The following is a 26,053-nucleotide window of genomic DNA, read 5'->3' on the forward strand; positions in this document are numbered from 1 at the left end:
GACATATTAATGTAAAACATGAATAAATGTGCTGTTAGTGCCACCATTATTAAAACACCAAATGTGGGAATATCTAGAAGAAAAGCATCTAACACCTTATGAAGATGTTTTTTTTCCCTTTCCTGTCCATCTTTATTTATTTTTCCCCTAATGAGTGAAGACCAAGATTTATTGGAATCCCATTGACTTCTCTGATGAAATAGTAATCAGTTTTTTTTTACCAGTTTGAAGTAAGAACAAAAGGGCTTGTATCATCTGTATTTTATGACTTCATCACGGTTTGGAGCTCACCAAACAAATCACCCACAAGCTCAGCTGTTCTTCTGAGCTTCATCTCCAGCCTACCGTTGAACCACCACTTCATCCATAATATTAAACGCTGCTGACTCTCATGTGTGTGTTACAGATCTCATCTAAACCATGCTGAGTCTGGCTTGTTCCTCTGCTGTTTACCTATTCATTAATTCACCCATGAGCGATGGGACGAACAAACAAAAGCGCTCACACACACACATTCTCCAAGACGCTGCCAGCGGGCGTCCCGGGCTAGCGTTGGTAATTAATGTTCTTAGCGGTTGCACTGATTGCTTCATTATTTCTGCCATAGGCATCTGTAAGGGATATTTGATGGATGTTGCATATCTGACAGTAATCCATGCTAAAGCTCCTTATATGAACATCAATCTCTTTAAACTTTAAGGCTACCTCACGCCTATAGAAACAATGTTATTTACTAAACACAGGCTGATCCTCTTGCATCAGACTTACTCAATGCAACATCAAAGCTCAATGCAAGTAACCACCACTGCTTAGTTACTCAACATGAGGGCATGAGTCCTGTTATGCTCCTGTTCGGGAGGGTTTCTAAATGTACATCAGCAGGGATCAGATTCATAGAAAGACTTAAAAAATGATTTGGAATAATTGGCTTGTTTTGATCACAGTGGTTTAGTCTGATGCTTTGAGCAGGACAGTGATGTTCAAATGCATGATCCAATTTCAGACACAGATTATTTTTGTATGCTACAAGATATTAGTGGCTGTTTCTCAGTCTTCCAGTCATGTGTTTAATCGATATCTTTTAAAACTCAAATTGTTTCCAAGATGGTAAACGTTTTTCTTTCAATGTTTCAAGAACAAAGTAGACATCGTAGATAGCTCGCTGCTCTAAAAATGATTAGTCAACTTATCTTTTTTATCAATTTGTCAGAAAACTAATAGAAAACAGTTTTGTGAATATGTTTGGGTATTAGACTGTCTTTCAGACAAAACAAGGGCAAATTGTGCTCAAAATGATGTGTCCATTTCTCTGTTTTCTGAATGAATGATCAATTTATCATAAAAATAATAACCATGAAAACAATTCTTAAACAGACAAACCAAACACTGGCTCTAGAGAGGGCCATTCGTGAGTTTCGCAGCCACTGTAGGTTTCCCTGCATGCTTAGAAGGGGAGGGGGAGGGGGTATGTTGCAATCTGCAATGTCACTTGTGCACTTGGAGATATTTCTTTACAAATAGTGCTTGTCTGCTTGATACTTTGTTCTATTCACCTAGCTCCTCTAATGGGTATGTTCGAAACAAACTAGCTCGCATAATGTGTCATCCGACCGCGTTTGAAGGCAAATGTGTTTGTAGCTGCTCCAAACAGCCACACTCAAGGCATAGAAAAAAGCCTGCTCTCATATAGAAGTCTCTCCTCAAAGGTATTCATGGTGTTGTACTCGTTTGTCTTCTGAGGAGTGAGGAATAAAGAAGAGAGCTTGAGTGAGTAGTTCACACACCTGACTGATCGCTGCGTGAAGTGTTCATGAATGTCCGATTGTTGGTTTCAGAAAGTGACAAAAATGATCGGACATGGCCCTCTCCGTTCTGATGTTGGAAAGCTGTGGGTGAGGGTAGTTTCAGATGCTTTTCAGTGATCTGACAAGCACATCCTTTGAAGTATAATGACTCCTTTAATATGGATTCATAAGATTGTTCAAATCCTGCCACTTCTAATACATCCAATTTGTGATTTGCTTCTTTCCTGATAACAGTACATTCACCACAGGGTGCTGTCTGCTCCGTGATATTAATCCAAATAATGTGTCACATCTCTGCCCCTCCAACACCTCCTCCACTGTAACTGGACTCCCACTGGACTGACCGCAGTGGGATCTCACTTTAAAATGTCAACCCTGTCAGGTCCCCACGCTGTCATATCTTCTGTCATCTCCAGGTAAACATCAGTTTCGGAGCCACAGGGAGCGTCGGCTCAAGTCATTACAGCTGCGGCTGCCGCCTCTCCCTTTCCATCAAGTTTTACACTTCCAGCTCCAAAATAATACCAATTCTGTAATCATTGCTCTCTCCTGTGGTGGCTGAAGAAGAAAGGTCACCCCTGTCTGGATGGGAGACTCCGGGTTCCATCACTCTGAAACTGGAGCACCTCTAGAGTGTGCCAATCACACACATTTTTTGGATGTGTGTATATTGCATCACATGCAATTTAGTCTTGCTGTAATTGGCTTATTAGGCCTTTAGTCTGTTTGGAGAATTGAGTAGTCGTGCTGTTCATCCATGAGTAAATTCTCCAGTTTCAGGCCAGTTGTCCTTGTCATGTTTTTGTAGAGTGCATCTGCCTTCGTCTGTCAGCTTGAATCACATGGAGAAGGCCTAATTGATGCGATGTGTGTGTACGTTCACATACAGCCAGCCAGACACACTCTCAGGACTAGCAGCTCTTGGAGTTAATCCGTCTCGCTAATAGTGGGGGATGGAGCAGAGGGGAGGGGGGGGGGCGGGAGGAGTAGAGAAGAGAACAATACAACATCTCTCTCTCCGTCTCTCTTGCTCTCTTGCTCCGGACACGTGGTTGTCCCCGGCGGGAAATCTCTGGACCTTGGACGTTCTCTACGGATATTTGCTCTTCGTGTTCACTTGTCCCAGCTGGCTCTCAGCTGTCCCTGCTGCACCGCTCAAGGAAACGAGGTACAATACACTCCCCCCACTCCAAAAAACATCCTTCCCCACTGCCTTTCGTTCCTGCCATTGTCACCAGACAAGAGGCTGCGTCAGGAGGTAAAATTAGGGATGTGTGTAGAGTAAGGAACTTCCTGAAGTCTTCGTTCATGCCTGCCGAGGGGTGTGCTCGACTGTTTCTGTAGAACGTATGTTTGCAGGCCCATGAAGGGAGGAAGGAAGTGTAGAGACACAGTGGAAAGAATAGCAATGCAAATTCTTGTGTACAGCACAGGATCTATGTCTACCTCATAGACATTCCTGTATGTGTCAAAGGGCCTTGTTTCCTGTTCAGCGCCGGACATATTTCTTGTGTGGTTCATAGATACTCTCAGTGAGATTACCACATCATATATCTACAGGAAAGAGTAAATTCCACTGCCTGTTTTCACAGTTTGTTCTTGAAATCCATAGTACAGTATTGTTCTGGAACAAGAGGATTTCCTAAGTTACTTATTTCCTTTTATGGTTACCTCAATCTCCTTAGCTTATTTAGTTGCATTCAAGTCTCAGTTATTGCAACATTTTTGGGTTGTGACCCTTTAAAGCCCAGCAGTGTTGACTTACATGATGTTTCCTTCTCATACTGTTTCATTTGGAATGTTTTTAGAGCATGACCCAAGTCTGACCGGGTCCTGTACCAGTAGGTTCTCATTTTACTGCAGCGGGTCTCTGCTCTGTATGTCAATATATCCAATACACAAGTGACTCTGAATGGACCTGAGCATATGCTGTATCAGCTCTGTGTTTTGAGGCGAGAGGGAGAATATAAAGGATTTACTTTTGATTTTGATTCACAGGTATTAAATAAGTTTGAAGATGTCTTCTGTCTGTATCACCCAGTTGGCTACAGAGAGATTTATTGTTGGTACAGGAGGTGGAAATCAGACTTTCAACTGTTTATATAAATTTGTCTTCTCTACCTCTACTCCACACACTAGCATCAGCAATAAAGCTAGTAAACTGACTTGAGGATTATTTGGCAAATACTTTTATAATAATATAAAGCTCAATTAGAGAGGTCCAATTTATGTAGCAGAATGTATTTTTTCCCACAAACAAACCTTCTAATTTATCTAATAACTGCAAGTGAGGTATCCTCAGGTTGGGAACCACTGCTCTAGTCTCTGAAATTTTACACAACATCAATAATCATGATCATCAAACTGCTCTGACACAACTGCCCAGGGTTTGTTTTTGCCTTCATCCCCTCAGCATGTTGAAATAAGTACATTGTCCCACCCTATTACATCTGTTATGTTGACTTGAAGGGATTAAACATGTTTATGGTATTATGTCCTCTATGTTGGTGGCAACCCTGGGCGTCTTATTTTACATGAAGTAAAACCTAGAAGAGGCGGGCTGGGCTCATGCCCACAGTGTACAACCCTTGGTTTGTCATCTTGCACTACTACATTTTTAATCTCTAGCCCTCAAGGCAAATAAAATTGCTTTCATGTTAATGCACAATACTTTGTTAGACGACATGAATCATTTAGACATGCAACTCGACTGCAAACGGTGTCCTCCTTTCGTATGCGAACTCGCTCTTAATATCCATCTTTTCATGAGAGCTTGTCTGGTTTTGAGGGCAGCTCACTTAACCTTGTTGATCCTCCGTCGATGTACGAGCGCACTAACTCTCCTCCCCCCAGAAACAGTGTTACACAGGGGTCTCCTAGAGGGAAACACTTTGACAAATGGTCCTTCTCAGTTAGTCGTGCTGCAGCAATACTAATAGTGTTTCTAAAGTTTTGACTCAGTATTTCAAAGCTTGTGTTCTTGCTCTCCGTCACTGGACTTCTTTAACAATTCACCTGCTTGGTATAAGAGGGTAAGGTGCGAGGCCTTGTGCTAATTGTGATGCCTGCTGGGATTGCTGCACGATGGATGGTGGCTGACAGCACCCTTGGTGTTGCTGTGCTACTGCTGTGTCATGCTATTTTGCTGTGGTGTTGGCTTGTCTGTTTGTCTCAATTTAAAATCTCTGCAGAAGTGTCTGATTTTATTGAATACCTGGAGCTAAAAATACCTTGTTCCTCACCAATAGGAGCAAAGAACATTGAACAGTGAGATGTGATTGGAGGAGATGTCCCATGGAGGTTGCTAACCTTTTTCCAAACCTTGAATATAGAAAATGAATCTAAAACAGGAAACTAAAGCACATTAATACATCAATCAATTTTTAAAGTGAGAGTCTTAGCTTGCTGATAATTTTGAATGACACATTCTTCATCCAGATATTGTTTGACATGATCAATGTGCAGATTTCTTCCTCTATGTAGCTGGTCGAAGTGGAAAGATGGGAATAAACAATCTCCTCTCTTGTCAATCTTTCTCTCAATTATGCATTTGTTTGCAACTGTTTTACATCTGCTGTCAGGTTTCATTCCCTGCTGAAATTATTCAGAGCTCTGACTATAATTTGAGAATAATTTGTTCAAAATAAGGAAAATGTCCAGTGTCCTTTTCTGTCACCTCCTAGATCTGTGTTTTTTGAAACATCCACACAGATATTTCCCCTGGTGCACTTTGAGTAAATGTCATATAAATGCTCCATTTGGATGTTGGACCAAAATCAACAAAATTAGTGATTCAGCCTTTTGAGATAAAAAAAAAAAAAGAAAAGAAAAGAAGTGTAGCTGGACTCATGCTGAGATTCTGAAAAGTTCTGCATCTCCAGCTGAGTCATTCTATTTCTGCTGGTGGTTATATTCTGAAAGTGTGTCAGCTCGCACCGAAGGGCAGCTTGGCCACCAGCAGGTCGGCCATCACCTTTACTGGCAGACAGCGAGGTGTGACAGGTGTTTCGACCTGCTGCAGACGGGCTGTCAGATGGAGGCTACCCACGTCACCGGCTTTACAGGAAATCTGATGTAGCGCTAACCTCCTCCACTCTTGTACACAGTAACATATATCTGCCAATCCAAAGTTTTTTGTACATCATAAATTTTTTCTTTGGTTATAGCATTCCACTCCTCATAAAGAATACCCTAAAATTAGACAATAAGAAGGAATATTTATAAGTGTCACTGTTTGACCTTTCTCATAACATAATGCTTTGAAATACTTGCAAAAATGCTGTCTGGGCTGAATGTAGGAGGGAGGAGGAGCAGAGCAGATGTGTCTGCAGATACAGTTTCTGTCCATTTGATGTCAGAGTAGCTTTCCTGGGCTGTTCAGGGGTCAGCAGGGGTTCACAGGAAAGTGGCGATCTTATATTGACACTGACTCTGCTGTGTTGTTGTCAATATACTGTAGGTCTGCAAAATCTTTATCAGTCTTTCCTGTCCTCAACTACAGCTGAAGTTTTGACAATTTCTCTGTTAAAAACATCTTAAGTAGCAACACTAGCTTTCCTTTTTTCTTTGATGAGCTGACATTTGCATGATGACATCTTTGAGTGCTCTATAAATTATAATTGTACCTTATATCTTCCTCTCACAGTGTTTTAAGGTTGTTCACACTCGATAAATGCCAAACGAAAGCATATTTTTTAAAATGCCAGGATGTATATAGACGTCACTCCGTTTTTGAGTGTGTTCTTGATGCTGTTAACATATGATTTAAGTGAAAAGGAGGTGCCTCTCAAACATGGAGAAAGTGTCAGATAGTGGTGTTCTGTTGGTGTTAAACTCATTAATACGCAGAAGTCCATTTTTTTCTTGTTTTTTGTGTTGTTTTCAAATATGAAATTGGTGATACTGATCTGAGGTCACAGCTTCATTATCACTTGCCAAGCATAATTTCCTGTGTGTGCAAAACAGCACAGTACAATCGGTTTCTCATATGTTGACTGCCAGAGTGTCTGTGTATGCACTCTTAAGATGTGCACACCCTTAGCCATAATAAGTCCTAATAAAGTTTTCCTGTTTACTGTTTGGTTGAAAGTATTATTTCTCAACATTAAGCAAAAATCCCATCTGCCAGCTTCCGGGCAGCTTAAAAAGCCCTCTTTGGTTCAAGTGGCTCAGAGCATGTAGACCAAGCCTGAAGTAAGATAAGAAAATGGAGAGAGGAAGATACTTACTTACTAGGATGAAAGCATGGCATGACATAAAAGAAGTGTAGAGCAAAGGGAGCTGGGAAATGAAGGAGAATAAAGGCCCTGCAGCTCTGGGCTTTACTACAACATCAAGCCCTGTGTTAGAACCGCTGCTGGAGATCACTTCACAGAGCAGTAGCAGCCTCTTCCTCTGACATCTCCCAGCTTCAGGGAGTTCGACAGACGTGCACTTATGCAAAGTTACTCTATCATCCCCGGCTTGCCAAGGATCCATGCCTGGAGAGCACAAAGCAAAGTTATCACCTACCAGACACTCAACAAACCAGTTGTCTTAGCCTCTGGGACGCTAAATCAAGAGCTGCAGTCAAAATTAGCTGTGTCTATATCAATTATAAAAATAGTCTTTCCAAATGTAAAAATAATACTTTAGAAGTCAAAGAAAGGTAGACAACTCTACGGAGGTGTACCTATCCAGCGGTGATAAAATCTTTGATTGATGAAGTCAAATACTTCATCAAACCCAGCCTCTTTTCCTGGTGTAAATTTAGATCTTTGACAGCCATTACGTGGAGGATTATGTGCTTGTTATCCGTTACTGTGGCCTCATTCAGCGGCGCCGGTCCGATAATCAATGTGGCCTCGCCGGAGCTGCAGACTTTACATATCAATCTGTCTGTTGGCCGCCGCACTGTGAGATGTAACAGTCTGGAGAACCGGCTGTAAGGCAGAAGCCAGGGATGAAGCTTTGATCAAATCTTTTTCCCCGGGTGTTTTAGATCTGAAGGAGAAAACAAAGGGAAAGAAAGTTCTGCTTTCATTTTAGAAAACAGATTTTTTAGCTGCGGAAAGTAACTTAGCTCAGTATGCAATCTAATTATTCATTTATTCTCAAGGCTGTTGATCAGACACCTTGTAAAAGATTGTTTTTTTTACATTTTTCATCCTACCTTTTGACCTTTTCTGTCTCCTATCTTGTCCTCTTTTTGGTGAACAAAACATTAAGCAGTGCTGTGTTATCACCTCATTTCACTTCATTCTTGCAGAATCACACAGAGAAAAAGGAAAACATGGACAAATTAAACAACTTTTACATTGTCTTTTTATAAAAAAAATGTTTATTTTTTATGTAATTTTCCATTTATATGAGCTTCATCAGTCAAATAATTCCTTGTGTGACCCAATATTAATAACCAAGGAGGTGTGTTAGGATTGAAAACAATACACTATCATTTCCAATGGGCATATACTCTAATTTTGCTGTAACACAACCATTGCAGAGTTGGGAGGCATTAAAACATGTTTCAGTGAGTGTCAGGATTGTGTTCAGACTGATTCGCCTAAAACCAAATAACCCTGGCGAGTGTCATTGTGCATTCGGGAAGTGTGGTGAATTTAACTGTCATCCTTAAGCCCTTTCCACCTATTTTGCAGCGTTGTTATTTTTTGATTGTCTTACCGGTTGTGACAAGCGTAGCCAGGACGTGACACGCTGTAGTTTCACGTTACTCTTCATCATCAGCAAGCCGCTAGCAGTAGCAGTCAGCCGCTTACTCAGTCAGGGGGTCACGTAAGGACAGAAAGAAGAAAGTGAGGGATAGAGGGAGACAGAGATAGAGGGGAGGATATTTACGACTCAGACATTGGCGGGGGTGAGCTGCATCCCAATGTCTGTCCCTTTACTGCCTGGCTCAATAACTCTCTCAGGAGAGAGAGGGAATAAGCTTGTGCAGAGCATTTGCAGGTATCACAGGTCTGGAGCTTTCCAAGTGTGTGTGTCTGCGTGTGTGTGTGTGTGTGTGTGTCTGTGCAGCGTCAATAACAGAAAAGCCAAATATCACCCACTGGGGAGGTCTTACAGGAGAAATCCATCAAAGCGGATATGTTTGACATCATCAACCAGTTTATCTATCTCTGCTGTTTAATACATTGAAGTATTTTGTGATAAAGTGCTGTAATTGACCTATTTTGCTCTCGTCTCTAATTCTGTTTTAGTTGATTTCGTTTGTTCCCCAAATCACCCACTCTTTTTCTTAAAATGCATTAAATTAGGCTTTTGTTGATAAGTGTGTCTCTTCTATAATGGATTTCACTGCTGGTGATTGTTGGACTTTAGTGCAAACCGATAAGCCCTTATTCTTTGATTCTAGTAACAAATCTCCATTGTCTGCAAATATCATAATGTAATATCTTATGTCATGTCATTTGGGCACAGAAACATCACTAATAAAGTCTGTCAGGTCCGACTTCTACTCTAATCAAATCCATCCACTGACTGTCTTTCAATCAGTCCTAGCGCTTGCTATTTAGTCTGTGGTGTTCTCTTTCCAGTTATATAACAAGTCTGTCACAGGTTCTTCCCCGGGGCTCTGTTACCTGTCTCGCTCTTTGTTCCTAACCAGACCTGAGGTGTGTGTTACACAGTGTAGCCGAAAGCCCCCTGCACTGATTCAATCCTTCGCTGAATCTGTCAGACAGTCTGGTCTTCTCTTGGTTTTAATGACTGCCCAGTGTGATACAGTGGAGTCTGACACCTTCCCTCGCAGTGTAAAAAGCATAGAAAGTGACAGCGCTCGGTTCAACTTAACTCCCTAAAGACTTGACTTGAGAGTTTGGAGTTGGACTCGAATAAGATTTAAGTCACCAAAGTCGATTCCCAGTCAATTGAGACTTCACTGGGACTTGACTTACTTCAGACCAGACTCGACATGGACTTGACTCGATACCTGAAACTCAACCTGATACCTGAGATTTTGACAGCAGTCTGACTTGAGTCACAATGTGCAGACTTGAGACTTAACTTGGACTTGACTGCTGTGAGACTTGACGTACTAAACACATGACTCAATAAAGGCTTGACTTTAGACTTAACTTGGACTTTACTTGAAATATGCGACTTGTACTCTGGTTGCTCTTAAGTCAACAAAACCACATGAGGCTTGAGTTGGACTTGAGTGCTGTGAGACTTAATTATTTGACTCCCTGAAGATTTGACTTGAGACTTAAGACTTGGACTTAAGTGAGACTTAAATCAGCAAAATTAGTACTTAAGGCTTTTCTTTGACTCCTGTCAGACTACCTGAAGACCTGGGTTAAGAACTTACTTGACTATTTCATACTTGACTTGAGACCAAAACTTGAGACTTGGGTTGGACTTAAGTCTACAAAATCAGGATTTCAGACTTGACATGGCCCCTTAAAGACTTGACTTGAGACTTGACATTAAGTCTCAGGTTGGCCTTAAGTCACAAAAGAAAAGACTTGAACCCTGACTTGGATTTGACTCTGAACTGAAGTCACAAAAATGAGGACTTAAGACTTGGTTTGACTGCTGTGAGACTTGATCTACTTTAGAGTTGACTCAATAAAGACTAAACACTTGATGCTTGGACTCAGGTTGGACATAAGTCACAAAGATAAAGACTTAATATGATCTACTATACCCTACAGACTTGACTTGACTTGAGACTTGGCTGCAAAAACCTCAATTTCTGACTCCAAAATATTTAAAACAACTAGAAAGTGCACAGGAAGCTCGTACTATGAAACCTTCTGCTTGTAAATGGAGTCTGTGGCAGCTGTACAAATCGGCAGGAATTCTAGTTAGCTACCATTTATCTCTTTGTCTGTCTCACATGTATTCACACACCCACATATAGGGCTTTGGCCACGTTTCCTCTGATGAATTGCTTTTAGTCAGTGTTCCTGGATGTGCGTGTGTGTGTGTGTGTGTGTGTGTGTTGAGTAATGAAGAGACCAGTGATGCTGTTCCACTCCCCCTCAGTTGCCCCTGAACACAGGTGCTCTACTCTTTCTGAGTGGGAGTTCTCCACTGAACGAGTTAGAGATTCATTCATCCTGCAAGAGCAATCGTAGGTTTCATCTTCATTGTTGATCTGACGTGAGTGCGAAGCTGACATTCTGGCATGTGTGACGATAAGAGAAGGCATCAAAGTTGGCTATAGAAGCCAAAAAAACAATCCCACTGACATCTGTGATCCCGGAGTGACTAACACAATATGAGGAACAGTAGGTTCCTGCTCCTGTGCTGTGCGCCATCGCCCTACATTAATGACTATCGACAGGCGTATCATCTTGAATGCTACACTGTCCTTATTGCTCGGTTCTGACATATAGAGTATGTTAGCCCAGGGAGTATAGCCAAAAGGGTGGTAACATGGATATGAGCTGACAGCTTGCTCACTGAGCACATTAAATTTATCAGTGTAAGCATGATGCTGGTATTGCAGACATGTGGCCCTAAAGCTGGAGGCATTTTTTTGTTGAAGTTTAGGTCTTGTCCTCTGTTTGGGAGTGGTTGTTTTAACCTTTACCAGTCAGACGTATCTGTCCTGCCGACATGATTTTCAGTCAACACAGAAGCAATTAATTTAACAGTTTTCATAGCAATTGAAGAAATGCAGATTGTGAGAGTTGTTCTGTAAATTTTACTTGACAACCTAGACAGCTGTGTCAATCTCATCCATGTTTGTTTACACTTTTCTGGCAATTTTTCTGTTGCTATTTTCTCTGGCTTCAGCACAGCTGTCTTTCAAAGTGAGGAAAGACCAGTGAGTGAGCATGACACCTGATTTATTCGAATTGCTGAAAGACTTACAGATGTGGGTAGTGGTTCAGAGGTCTGGTACGAGGCTACTTTAGCCCTGTTTTGAGTATCGAACCCAAAGGTGGCTATGAAAAGTTTTTCTTTTGCTCTTTCATGGAGGCTTGTATTCTCAGCTTTTACAAAAGATTACAAAGGAGTCCAAGGATGACCCAGATTTACTGTTAAAAAATAAAATAAGATTACTCATAGAAGCTTCTCAAACCAATACTGCACCATAATCTACTTCTGTGCTGTCTGCCCACATGCACAATATGATCTAAATACAGATCTTTTTGGCAAAATATGGACCCTGAGGTGTTGTCATAACAGTTACACCATCAATAGAAAAGGTTTAATATCCATGCCATTACTTCTAACTCTTCAATGTTTGTTTAAAGAAACAAGACGTTGAAGGTAATCTCATGTTTGTCGGGTTCATACACAGATGAAAAGTGTGTGTAAAAGTGTATTCTCCTTATATTTTTTGTTACATAACCAAGTAAGGTATCCTAGTGACCGGCTTGAACAGGGTGATGTGTCTCCTCCACGGCTACGGTCAGAGTGAACAACATGCTGGGAGCTTAATGTTCTTTTAATGGCTTGTGTGTTGCTGTACTGTGGGGAGGGCCTGGAGGGGAGCGATGCCGCTGATTGATAACCCGCGCAGCCTCCGCCAGCCTTCATGATGCAGCACCAGCAACTCATCCTGACAGGTTCACCATCCAGGGCCACGACTGACAGCGCTCACACATACAGCGCAGTGACTCAGCAATATGGCCGCCTTCAGGGATGTGAGGATTAAAAAGCTACCTGGAAACCTGCTTCTAGCTCTCGCTCCTTGCATTCAATTTAGGCCTGTTGTTGCATCGAATCAATACTTGTAATCATTCAGTTGGTGTGTGTATCCTGGCTGGATAATTGAGTTATCAAAGCCCCACAGGTCAGCCACAGTCTCTCTTGTGCTTGAGTCACTGGCATTGGTTTTTAACTCTCCCACTGTCGAAATATGGTTTCATAACAGGATTGTTCATAGTCGTAATCAGTAATCAGCTTCCCAGTTTCACAATAAGCCACGGTCTGTTGCCAAGCTAAGTTGGTCGTTTTGCAAGGTCACCAAGATGGCGTCAAACACCCCCAGAGGTAAAGCCGTACTCCTGAGTCACGGCCACAATCTCAGCAGGACTGGGGCCTCGTCAACACGAGTGCAGGAAACACGTGGCCGGAGCAAGAGTCAAGCTACAGCGCTATCAGGGGGCTGTTTACTGATTTCCATCAAAGGGTAAAACAACATCAAAGGAAAAATGGACGCCCTCTGTGTGGGCAAGTCCCCCGGGTCACAGTGAAAGGGCTGGGCTGAGGGAATGTATGTTTCGCACAACTTGAAATGGAGTTAAACACCCGGAGATCATATCAAGCCTGATCCCACTGCTTTGATGGATTCAGAAATGATGTAACCAGCTTATTATATGCACAGCCATAGATCCTGTAATCGTATTGTAAATCTGCTGTAAATTCTGAATGACGAAAAAAAGAAATTTTACTGGATGACTTTCAGAAAAATAGTTGCAGCTTCAGTTGACAGACCCGTTTTTCTCACTTGTTATTCCTGCTGCCTGTATCTGTCCAATTACTTCAAAGCCGCAGGTTTCACACTTTCACACCTCTCTTTATTCTGTACCACCTTCCTCATACAGAAGCTGACAGAAAGCTCCCTCCGGTTCATAACATAGAGAGAAACGAAAGCGTGGGAGCGTGGCATCAAAACTGGAGGGATAGAAGCATCAGTTGGAACAGTTGTGATTGGATGTCCAGTTATCAGTTGACTGTGAGAGAACATCACTGTAGTTCACACAGTCGTCGTCGACTCCCACACTTCCTTTCCCTCCTCCTCCTCGTCTCTCGTTATGGAAAAGCTTTCAGTTTGCAGCCACTGTGGGCAAGCAGCCAGCCTGCTGCCTCGGCCCCTATACATAACCGCAGAATAGAAGGAAGTCCAAAATTAAAAGCATTGTTATCCCTGCGGCTAGTGGTCACGGAGAGATGGAGTGACAGGCTTATTTCATTGTGCCGTCTCAGGTGACCTTGGCTTTGGCCTCTAGGCTGTACCCCCTCCAGACACAATATTCAGAGCTGCAGTCTGGGACCTTCGGGGACCAGGCAGCAGGACCACAAACACAAAGCCTGTACCGAGTCCAAGAAACAAGCAGATTGTTACTGGAATTCTCACTCTGCCGATTGTGAGTGAGAATTTTTTACTGTAATTCAAACTGTCCTCTTTTTTTTTTTTTTTTTTTTTACTCAATTTTGTTTCAGCCCCAAAATGTCCTTGTGAATGAATTTGAATATAATGTACTATTAGGGTTGCCATGGTGATGGCTGCCGTCTGTGTGCATGTCAGTTGCCATGCAACTTTTTTTTTTCCCTCTCCAATAAAAAGCTAGGATGCCATGTGCAAAGTGCTGAGCTGACACTGGACAGAAAACGGTATGTGAATGTTTACCTCTGAATCTTTTTGGTGAAAGCAGCGTCATTGTCTGGTGTCTGGTGGGGGTTTTTTTTAGTTTTATTGTTTTTGTCAATGTGCAAGGCAAATATACAAAACATTTCCTTCACAATTTGGAGCGCCTAGTTCACTATGCACTGCAGTTCTTGTCACTGCTGCCTTTAACGTTGACCTGGGAAAAATACAGATAGCGATGTGCTCCCTCCAATACACAAGTAGTTGCCTTCTTTTCACCTGCCAGCAAGAAATTTTCTAACAGCATGAGCTCACGCTGTGAATGAAGCTCCTCTTTTCCAGGTCTGACGGAAAACAGCTTTTTGTTACTGTTAAAAAAAAAAGCAAAAAAAAAAAAAGCAAGGGCATATGTTGGTGGGCGAAGAAGTGCAAGGTGCTTCTGCTGGAAGTTGCACTCAGGTCTCCGTACTGGTGGGCGAGTGTCAACAGCTGCCACTGAACCGCTCATTCTGTCTGTTGTTTTTGGTCGGACCTACCCTGACTGTCATCCTGTATTATCTTTTACCTGCACGTATGCACAGAGCTGAACTATGATTCAGTTCCCCAGCAGGAGGCCGGAGCAGGCTGTCTTTTGTCCATGTAGCTTGTCTTCCTTCCTCAACAAAAAAAAAAAACACTTGCACTGCTCTGTGATAACAAGTATAAATGAAACACACCATGTCACTATCTTTACCCTCTCCTTCCCCATTTATCTTCCCATTGCCTCACCCCTTGTGCCCTGTGAATTAAAGAGCGTGTCTATGAGCCTACTCTGGCTTGGCAGCGTTGATGAAGTGTAATCACCGTGAAGAGGCTCGGCTGCTCTCTTCACACCCTGCCATTGAGCTCATTAGGCTAGGAACATGACGCTTAAGAAAATTAAAGCACACGAAGTGAGTAGAACTATAATGGTACGGTGTTGGTGTTGCCATCAGTGGATGAGGGGATGGGATTGGGATGGTTGCAGCTAGTGTCATTTCTTCAAAAAGATCCGAAGCTGGGGAAAAACTAATTTTCTGCTGCTGCTGCTACTGTATTCTTGCAGCCTCATCTCTTTTGCAATTACTCACACTATATTACTAAGACTGAGCACACTCCATTACAGTCAAAGATGTGAGTTAAAGGCGGCAAAGCAGCAAGCGTCTCTGTTTTCTAAACACTTGGAACAAGAACAGAAATTGTGTGCATATTTCCTCTAAAAGTGTGCCTTGATAGCATATTTTGTTGCTTGCTTTTATTTCTATGAGAGTGAGGCCAGGAGGAGAAATTGCAAAGTGTTTTTCCAATTTGTTGATAGATAGATAGATAGATAGGCCTACTGTTAATGTCCCTTCAAAAAACTCAAATCTTAAAATCTTAATTTTTGAGTAATGTTACAGTTTATCACATTCATTTTGCTATTAGCGACCCATTTTGTTATCCAGGCTAGCAAAACCTGCAAGACAACATCCAGGCAACACAAACCCCTAGTTACATGGAGGTTAACTTTGCAACTGTTGTATACAAATATACACATTTCATCACATTTAATATCAGTCAGGTTGCTCAATGTTCTGCTTGTGCGTGTTCGGCTGTTACTTCCAGCTTTGTTTACTCAACAAAGTTTTCAAAAGTCACTAAATATTCAGTGTTTGCATACTTCAGATTTACAGCTTAGAAGCATTAAAAGGTTGCCACAATGGCAGCAAAATAAACAGGATGACTCACATGGAGTGTGAGTTGCCTCCTCTCAGTCTCCAGAGCGGGGATGTATTTATGAGAAATGAAGCCTTATGAAAGGATCAGTACCCTTTGCTTTTGTTGTGCGTCCTTCTCATCTCACACGTCTCCCGCGGAAACACAGGTTGCCTGCAACCAGACGCCTCGTCCTGGGGGGTGCAAATCCAATTTCACATGCACACTCACAGCATACAGTATTATTCATGCAGGTAGACAGAAGGGTGCTTAGGTGTGTGTTTGTGTGTGTGTGTGTGTAATGGCTTCTTTAGAGGTATGTGTCTGTTTATTTTGGTGCAGGTGAGTGTTGTGGGCACATGTGTTGCCCAAGGGCATTTCCACAAGGGATGCAAACATGCACACCTGCATACACACACTCCTCCAGGGGTGAAAGGAGAAGTGTGTGTGTGTGTGGCCTTTCATTTAGTAGAAGGCCATCAGTGAGTCATTCTCCCAAAGAGCACCCTTGGGTACTTGTCTCGCTGACACACACACAGTGGCTGTCTCAGAACAAGGCTTACTGGTCAATGTTTAATGCTCCATAATTGGTTTTACTGACCAGCACAGCCCGCAGGATGCCAATGCTGATTTGAAGCGTTGCCACTGAGGCTGACCACCACTGAAGCCCTACTTGGTATTTTGTGGTGAAATGTTAATTAGGTGTTATTCATATTATCCACTGTGAGAGGTGTTACTGTTTTCTGGCAGCCATTACAAGGATTAAACTGTCAAGGTTAAGCCGCACAATCTGGTTTACAATCCCTTCTTCCTTTTCTGTTTGTCCACTGCTTAAACATTCCCAAACATAATCACAGTATATCACAATGATACTTGACCATGACATGATACCAGCGCGTTGAGTTTCATCTTACCTCTCTGTCTAATTTTTTTTTTTTTTGCTGTCTGTCTCTCTTTACTAGAGAATCATGAGCACTGTGGAGGAGGAGCCGGATCACATGATACCATGAAGACAAGCCTGCAGGTCCTGCGCTGCCAGCTGCTGAGTGAGTGGACCCAAGGGGGGGAGCAGGGGGACAAGGGCATCATCAGGGTGTCCTGGGTGTGCACACGAGGTCCCAGCATGCCATAGGGTTCTTGCATATTTCCAGTGAAAACCATGTATCTCCATATTTTGGTAGAGTTTCCGGTAAACTGAAAGATTATAATAATGCCTCTGCATGTTATGACATGTTATGTTAAAACAAAAAAAAGTGCATTGTCATAAAGCTTAAAATAAGGCTGTTTTTCTCATGAAAAGTTGTCATTTTGCCAAACTCATAAACCATTCTAATTGGTATAGGTTTATTGATTAATTTTGGTCCTATAATATTATAATATCTTTATAGTAATGTAATATAGTTATAACTTTTTTCTGTATGTCAGCATTACATACAAACATTTTACAGGTTGTTAAGAGAAAAACCTTTGGATTAAACTTTGGATAGACAGTAATGTTCATCAAGGAAGGTCACAAAACACATATTACATGGAAAACATTAAAATTTGACAGGTTGGGAATATTTTAAATATGCAATGATTCTTGGAGGTCTTAATCCAACCCTGGGTGAGGGTGAAGGTAGCTGAGTGTTTGTTAGAGGTCGAAATCATGAATCACTTTGCTGATTTCAATCATTTTGTTCAGTTCAGCTCAAAGATTCGTAGTCAGTGACTATTTTGTTCACTTTTTTCTAAACAAATATTCTTAAAACTTTATTTTGAACCATTATTTATTTAATCAACGCTCACATTTACAATGGTGCCTGGCTAATACAAAACCAAACAAGTCATATAACAAAAAGTGTAAATCCAATACTTAAACCAAACCTAAATACAACACAAACACAAGATAAATGACTTAAAATACAAAAATGACAGTACATTACACAGGTAGTAGTAAAACAGGAGCATTCATTATATAAAACATCATCCAACAGAATCTTAAAATGTTGTAGGGATAATAATTAGTCTAATTAAGGGAGTCCTGAAGCTTATTCCACCTACGAGGAGCAAAATAGGTGAATGCAGTTTTTCCCAGTTCTGTATTTATATAATGGATATCCAAGGTTATGCAAGGTATCCCATATTTCTAAGTCTTAAAAGTGATGATAAATAAAATGGTAGTTTATTTAGGATGGCTTTATAAATAAAAACAAGACAGTGTTGTTCCCTTTGAGTGGTAAGTGATGTCCACACCCCTTTCTCATAAAGGATACAATGATGGCTCTAAAACTGTCACCTGTAATAAATCTAAGAGAACTGTGATACACAGCATCAGGAGGTTGGAGGGATGCATTTAAATTACATCTGCATAGTCAAGTCAATCTGCAACCTACTTTTTAGTCAGTTCCTCACCGTGAGTTTTAAAAGATAATTTTTCATCTAACCAGACACCCAGGTACTTATAACATGGGACTTTTTAATTTGAGCCCCTGGTATTGTACTAATAATGATGCTTCATTTGAGATCTGGTGAAAAGCATGTCATTTGTCTTATCTGGATTTAGTGAAAGCTTAAATTTAATCAGGGCCCTTTGAATAGCCAAAAAATTAGACAAAGCTTTGTCAATAGAAGGCACCGATGAGTAAATTACTGTGTCATCAGCATAATAATGAATAAAGCTGTTACTAAGAAATGAACCCAGGTCATTTATGAACAATGTGAACATAATAGGACCTAGTATAATCTCATCTTAATAGCTCAGTAGCCACCTATTTGCAACAGAGTTATCACATCATGATTGATCTTGTAGCTTTTCTGGTCTTTCAGTAAGCCTTTAACCAGACTGTAACATACTGTATGTCACATCCGAACTGACAACAGTGCTCTCATCTACGGATCTACTGACTCGGTCAGTGACAATAGTGATCCAGTATAGTCAGTTCAGAGCCTTAATTCAGCAGGTTTCCTGCATAAATTGCCCCAGCTTCCATACATCCTGAGCTTAGTTAATGGAAAATGGGTTGAGACCATTAGTCAAATAAATGGGGGCATAATTTTGCTGTAATTTTATCAGGATATTGTTTGTCTCTGTTATATTAGCACCTTGAGTTTTTATGCCACGTTCACATCATATAGTATGGACAGTGTGCATAGACATTATAGCACTATATCCATTAAATTTTTGGTTTATTTACCTTGGACAATGGTCTTTGGCTGACAAGAAGCATCCATCTTCCATCATCCATCATGTTTTTCAGCCACTTTTGTTTCATTAAGCACCAAATCAAATATATTTGAGCTTTCATAAAAATCTGTTGTTATAATTTATAATATTGATGTTGGCAATATTTTCCAGTTGGAAACTGGTAATTACAGTAACTCCCATATGACATGAGCACAGCAGAAGTTATCATCATCATTCTGATGTCTGAATCAGTCTGAGAAGATTTTTTATTGTTTTGAGAGATGGCAGACAGCAGAGGGAAATCTGTGATTAGTCATAATTGATCAGGTAGGGAGATATTTCCCTGGATAGGTCTAGCTTCCAGCTTCAGGAGATTAGCTTGAAAGGATTTGATGTCTTGGCTATGTACATTTCATGTTGGAGGATTAAACAAATGATATCTATAAAACATGTTAGTAAGTGATTTAAAGATGTGTTGGCAGGTTGATTTTGTTACCTCTTCACAGGTTAGATATTTCCATTCCTTATGATAGGCTAATCTAACTACTTCCTGGCTGTAGCTTCAATTTCAGTGTGCAGACATTGGAGTGGTGAATCTTCTCAACTTCTAACGCCTGGCAAGAAAGTGAATAAATCAGTCTTGCTGTATTATCTGTGTGTGAATGAAAAACTATTCCTTTATTGCTGGTCACAGTGTGAAATGCCTTTAGGGAACCTTTAGTTTGTAGACATCAGATACTGTATTCTTTTAGTTCTTGTTTCAATCTTCGAGTGTGGGCTGCTTTAAATTCAGAGGGTGGGATCAAGGCTCTGGGAGTGGATGTACAAAGCTCTGGCAGGCTACCACCGCCGAATGTCACATGAATATGGAACACAGAGGTCAGACTGGGACCCGCCAGGCTCCTTGACGGTTAGCTAAACAGGCTGATGATATCTGGTATGCACCCCAAGCTCCACCTCAGGGCAGTGGATCCAAAGGCTGTCTCTGACAAATCTGCCTCAATCCCTCAGAAGTGATAAACTTGGACTGGACTGCTGTGAGCGAAGTGCTTTAAGCTGTAACAGAGGGGGAGCAAGGTCACATTGCAGTGGTTTAATATAAAGAGGGGAGTCTTAGTCGAAGCTGCAGACTAGTTGTGAACAGAGTTAATGTTAAGACCATATTTTAGAGCCTCCTTTTTGGTTTTGTAAATCCAGTCTTTGAAAGCATAGCGCTGACTCTTTCTTACATGCGTACTGGACATCCAGCCGAGGCCTGAGGCAGATTACGGGTATATAACGCTTCCATCAGGGTTGCCTTTTTACAGTGTGCAGAGCTGAGGGGCCCACCTGAGATTTTTTTGTCTGTGCAGTCCAGAGACATTTCTGATTTCTCTCTCTGGACCAGCCATCTGCAGGACACAGATGTGCCTCAACATCCTCAAGCTGCAGGCAAGAGAAGAGATGCTGCAGATAGAAAAGAACTAAGTCAGATGATCCTTCATCATGATAGCTGACAGAGCAGGAAGTTTCTCTCTTTTCCTCTGGTCACCCTCAGTGCTGTTTTTTTTTTTTTTTTAATCTGTTCTCTGCATTTTAGGCAGAAAACGGTGTGATGACATAATACACATGAAATAATAGAGAGGACTCAACGTTTGATTCTAGCAAATTAAGTTTTGTCTGGCAGCTCAGTCTTCAAAGCAAGGCCTGACAAGGAAGGCAATTGCTTCCAACTGTCTCCTCTCCAAAGGTGCAAATTGCATTTTGAAGTGAGCTTCTTAAAAAAAAATCACTTGAAAGACCTGTTTGTCTGAAGTGTAAATGAGAGCACAAGGCGTGAGAACTCTTTCAAATCGGACTTCGTCATGTCTCGTATGATTATAGTATGTAGTTTCAACACCTTGTGGTCATTTTAGGGCTGCCAATGCCAATGAAATTCTCTGTAAAAGAGCAAAAGTGTCTGTGACTTTAATAGAGTTGTATAACTGCAGGCCTGCAATTCAGTGCTCTCCCCAGAATCCAGAAAACTTCCTGTTTAATGTTTCTCCTTCCTGTCTGATCTGTTACTGCTGTCACCGTCGCTGTAGCTAAATCATTATCCCAGTAAACAGCACAAGGACTCTTTGTTGTTCTTGTTTTCGCATTCTCCCTCAGCCTGATTCTCAGATAAACACGTCTCTGTTCAAAGCTGCTGTAACCTGACAAACAATTTGTGGAGCATTCAAACAGGAAGCCATTATCCTGTTGCGAAAGCTTTCCCTCTTATCTCTGGGCTCACATCTGTAAAGCCCTCCCCGCTCCGCCTCTCCACTACTCCGCCCATCCAGGCCTCCTCCAGGACGGTCACAGGGGTCCACAGGATGTGCCCTATCTGTCTGTTTCCCCCATGGGGCAGACACTCTACCCAGAATGGCAGCGAACACACCCAGGAGCAAACCAAAGGAATTTGTCTGTTTGTGCTACTGTAAAGATGGCGCTCTATTTATACACCCAAGACTCACATATTTTCCATGAGGGTGAATTTCAAAATGATCTGAGTCTGCGTTTCCACAGCCAGTAAAATAAGAATTACAATGAAGACAGTTGTTATTCTTTATTGAGAGGCTGCATTCATGAAAGATGATTGTGGTTCTGCAACATCACCACAGAGGAAGGAAAAACATTTTTGAGGTGAAATAGATGATGAGACCTGACTCATCCAGTTTTCATAGCTTGACTCTGAGATTAACATACATTATACATAAATATATGTTGTTTTCTTCACAACCTAACTGTTATATAGCTGTATCATGTTCAAAATTACTAGCTAATAGCGAAAATCTAGAGAGAATAACACCTTTTTTTAACACACCTTTTTTGTAGTTTCAGTAACAGTTACGTGATAGTGACAGGAGGAAGAAGAAGATAATTAGCAGCTGTGGAAATAAAAGCAGCGCCTCCTTAGTTTATGGGTTTTCATGGACTCCAGACATGGTAAAGGTAAAGGGCCCTTCCCCTCAAATTCAAAATGGTGACAACTTATGTGACCATGTATCCATGTCACATTCTCCTTTAGGTATCACCAGAAGATACAATACAGGTGCTGATGTGGGTGTTGTGGCACTACTTCATGCTTCTTTTATTTATTTACTTATTTATATGGTCTATGGATTATTACAATGGACTAAGGATTATAAATGTGCCAGCTGGCTAATTTTCAACTGCAGTCCTTTGGCGAAATGTTCTGAAACCAATGAAGTGATGGTTAAAAGTTACAGACAGAAGACAACAAGATGCAATAAAGACAATAGTAACAAAATACGCATTCTCAAGACAGCGCACAAGCCATGCAGAGCAATATGAAACTGCAAAACATTAGTACAATATCACAATAACAGTATCCAAAATACGTTTGGTACATGTGGCCCTGCAAGCAAGACAAGGTAATGAAACACAACCAAGCAATTCTGATTATAAATATCTTTTGATGCACATGCAGACATGCAGAGCAACAATAAGCAATAAGACATAATGTTAATCTTGAAGAAAATGTTAAAAAGATGCAGTTACAAGTTAGTAAAAAAGTAATATACACCTAACATGACCATAGACGATCATATCACATCGTTAATAAAGTAATAGATAAGTCATACATACTCAAACCATGCAAATCTGTAAACAGGCAGAGGATATGGGACCAGTTAGCATCATGCAAGCCAGTAAAAGAATGGAAGGAGAATGGAAAATCTCACCAAATGACCAGTTAATGGTCAATTTAAGTTTCTTGTTTCCTTTTTCAGGCAATGAATAAGCATTGAATCTCTAAAATTACTATCTTGATTGTTGCAGGTTTTGGCTCATGATTTATCAAATGACAGGAGCATTTTTGGGTTTGCATGGAAAAAATACAGGGAATAATGCCTTGCAGATACAAAAGCAAACATGAGTACGTCTGAACATTAAAAAATTAATTCAATTATTCAATTTACATTCCAGGGTTTACTATGCTAAAGACCAGAAGGAGGTGTACTTGGAGAATTTAGTAGCAGTAAAACGAGTTGTGGCAGTAATAGTAGTGGTGGAAATAGTAGTAGCATTAGTGATAGGTGTAGTAGTCACAGTGGTGGTCTTAACATTACTTGTAGTCATTGTATTAGTAGTAGCACTAGTAGTGGTATTAGCAACAGACACTGGTGCTTGTGGGCACAGTGGTGTAGCAGTACTAGTACAGTATTAGTAGAAGTAGTAGTAATAGCAACTAATAGGAGGAGTAGTGGTCTTAGTAGTAGCATTAATAGTTAATAATAAATATTTAGTAGTAGTGGAAGTAATGTCACTGGTAGTAGTTATAGTAGTACAGTACTAGTACTTGTAGTAGTAGCAGCAGTATTGTAGTGATAGTGTTGGTAATATTAGTACTTATGGTATAAGAGGTCATAGTGGAAGCAGTAGTGTCAGCAATTGGACTTGCAGTAGTTGCAGTAATTTAAGGGGTAGTAGTAGTACCAGCAGTATTGCTATGAGTCATAGTAGCAATCGTAGATGTAGTGATAGCACTGTAGTAGTACTATTAGTTACACTAATTGTTGTTGTGGTAGTAGTAACGGTACAGGTAGTGCTACTAACAGTATTGTAGAAATACTGTTGGTAGTGGTTGTAGCAGTGCTGTCAAGTCAAGTCAATTTTATTTATTTAGCGCCGAATCACAACAGAAGTTATCTCAGGGCACTTTTCACATAGAGCAGGTCTAGACTGTACTCTGGTCCACTGAAGTCAGTCGGGGCTGATAGCGCTCTGTCCAGGCGTGATAATCCAATCTTACCAGCAGTTAGTCAGACAGCTCTCCAGTTGGCCTGCTGATAAAGGGTTTTGTCCGCCTGAAGCTGATGGATCTGATCTGTTTCTCTGTCATGCTCTGACAGCACGTCAAAGCTTAAAATTAAAGGCTCGGACTACCTTCAACAAAACTCCCCATTTTTTTTATGATTACTTTGATTTGGGTCTGTCAACCTTTATCCTCAAAAGTGAGATATGGATTTGTTTTGTATTAGGGAGCAGCGCCGTGGTGTGTGTGCCCGTCTGATGTAATATCGACTCATTGGTATTCTGATGGACGCTGTAGATAAAGTCTTCTCCATTTGCCCTGGGGGATTTAAGGGGTATCCCATGGAGGTTTTTCCGCTACTCTGGAGTGGTTGTGATTAGCATAAACTAGCTTAAATGTGATCCATGGAGGACTGGCTGGGTGGTGAGGAGGTTATGGTTCAATACCCTGGAGCTTCCAAAGTAGCAGTTATGCATGTTTACTCTCAGATAATGAAGTGGACATACAGTAATTCCATCTAAATATAGTGATACCGAATAGCATTACTGAGATACCAGAAAATAGTCTCAATTATATTGATGTACATCAGCACAGGGCTGCCACAACACACCGCAGTAGTAAATATTGGTTTCCCCGGTGAAGTGAATGTGGTTTAACTTTTTGAAACAAACAATGATTTGTTTCTCTGTATGAATTTAAAAGAAGCAACAAAGCTATCAAGTTAATTGTCAACTATGGTTTTGACCAATTAAATACAATTTTAGTTGTAATTGCACACTTTTGGCATCAGATAAAACTTATTCCAGAAGTTAAAAAAAACTGACACAGATAGTCAAAGTGGTGTATTATTATTATTGTTCTGATGTTATCTTTTGAAACAATTTACAGTAAATCCAGTTTAAAAACATGAAAGATTCTGTTCTTTCATTTTATTTAAAGGTGCAGTGTGTAGAATTTAGTGGCATTTATCTAAACGGAAATGGCAGAAATAGAATATAATATTCATAAGTATGTTTTAATTAGTGTATAATCACCTGAAAACAAGAATCATTGTGTCTTCGTTACCTCAGAATGAGCCCTTTATATCTACATAGGGAGCAGGTCCTCTTCCACAGATCCCACCATGTTCCACCACCATGTTTCTACAGTAGCCCAGAATGGACAAACCAAACACTGGCTCTAGAGAGTGACTTTTACGTTTTTCATGAGTTTCACAGCCACTGTAGGTTCTCCTAAACGCTTTGAAGGGGAGGGGGAGCTGAGGGGTATTCAGTTGGTTGCAACCTCACTGGTAGATGCAACTAAACCTTACACACTGGTCCTTTAATGCTTCTACAATATAGACAGTCTATATTGTTACTGAATTATTTGATCTTATGACTAACATATATAACCCTCTAAAAAAAACTACAATCAAATATTAAATCTTAATACAGGCTGCAGTTTCCTTTATGAGTATGACATTGGCCAGATTCTCAATGGATGCATGCGTTTTGTTCCTTTTACTTACTTGCTTCTTCCCCGTCATGCTGCCTGAGCAGGGAGATGACAGGGCAGTAACAGTTCAGAAGTACAGCCTGACCAAACATCACAAGAAGCCTTATTGATGGATGATTTTGCAGCGCCTATTTTTGGCTTCCTGTAGAGCCTCCAACTCAAATAGTGCCACTGCCAGCTGCCCACTGATGATGCGGCACAACCAGCCTGGCTCCAGCATTTGCTTAATAGGCAGATTGTTGCCATACATTCGAGCCACATCGTTCTCCATTGCATGTAGCGTGAGGTGACCCCTGGAAAAAAAAAGATAAATATCCCACCCTCCGCAGCAAGCAGCCCCCCTCAGGATTGATCTCACAGCCAAGCTAGTCCATACGCACTGATAGCTTGCATACCGCACACTAAGTGCTCCAGTATGATTGACTGGGCTGGAAGATTCATGATGCATTGCATAGGAATTAAGTCTTAACTTAGGAGTGGATCCATGGAAAAGCTGGCATTCAGTGAAGAATTTCATCAGCAGGAGTAAATGTTATGTTGTTTTCCAACTCACCAGTGTAACTTTAGATTCAGTGACAGCCACCCCTGTCCGCTGACATTGAGTCTAATCGTGAATGATTGGTGGGACAAAGCCTGCATTGGATCAGTGCGCAGGAACCTGCTTTGCAACATGATTTATTGATGTCCCTGATGGCATCAATGGAGGACTTGAATGAATGTCACCGGCTCCCTATGCATTCAAAAGAGCCCTAATTCAGCAGGTTTCCTGCATAAATTGCCCCTCCCTCCATGCATCCTGAGCTTAGTTAATGGAAAACAGGTTG

General features: G+C 41.1%; 1 protein-coding gene across 1 annotated transcript in view; it reads left to right on the forward strand.

The window, feature by feature from the left end:
• Positions 1-26,053, forward strand: part of tmem108 (transmembrane protein 108) — a 49,585-nt gene that overhangs the window by 11,067 nt on the left and 12,465 nt on the right. The window contains exon 2 of the mRNA XM_044340179.1: positions 16,746-16,829. Coding sequence (XP_044196114.1) covers positions 16,790-16,829 — 40 coding nt within the window. The 5' untranslated portion in view covers positions 16,746-16,789. The remainder of the gene's footprint in view (positions 1-16,745; positions 16,830-26,053) is intronic.

This window comes from Thunnus albacares, chromosome 21 (genome assembly GCF_914725855.1).
Source record: "Thunnus albacares chromosome 21, fThuAlb1.1, whole genome shotgun sequence".
Taxonomy (NCBI): Eukaryota; Metazoa; Chordata; class Actinopteri; order Scombriformes; family Scombridae; genus Thunnus; species Thunnus albacares.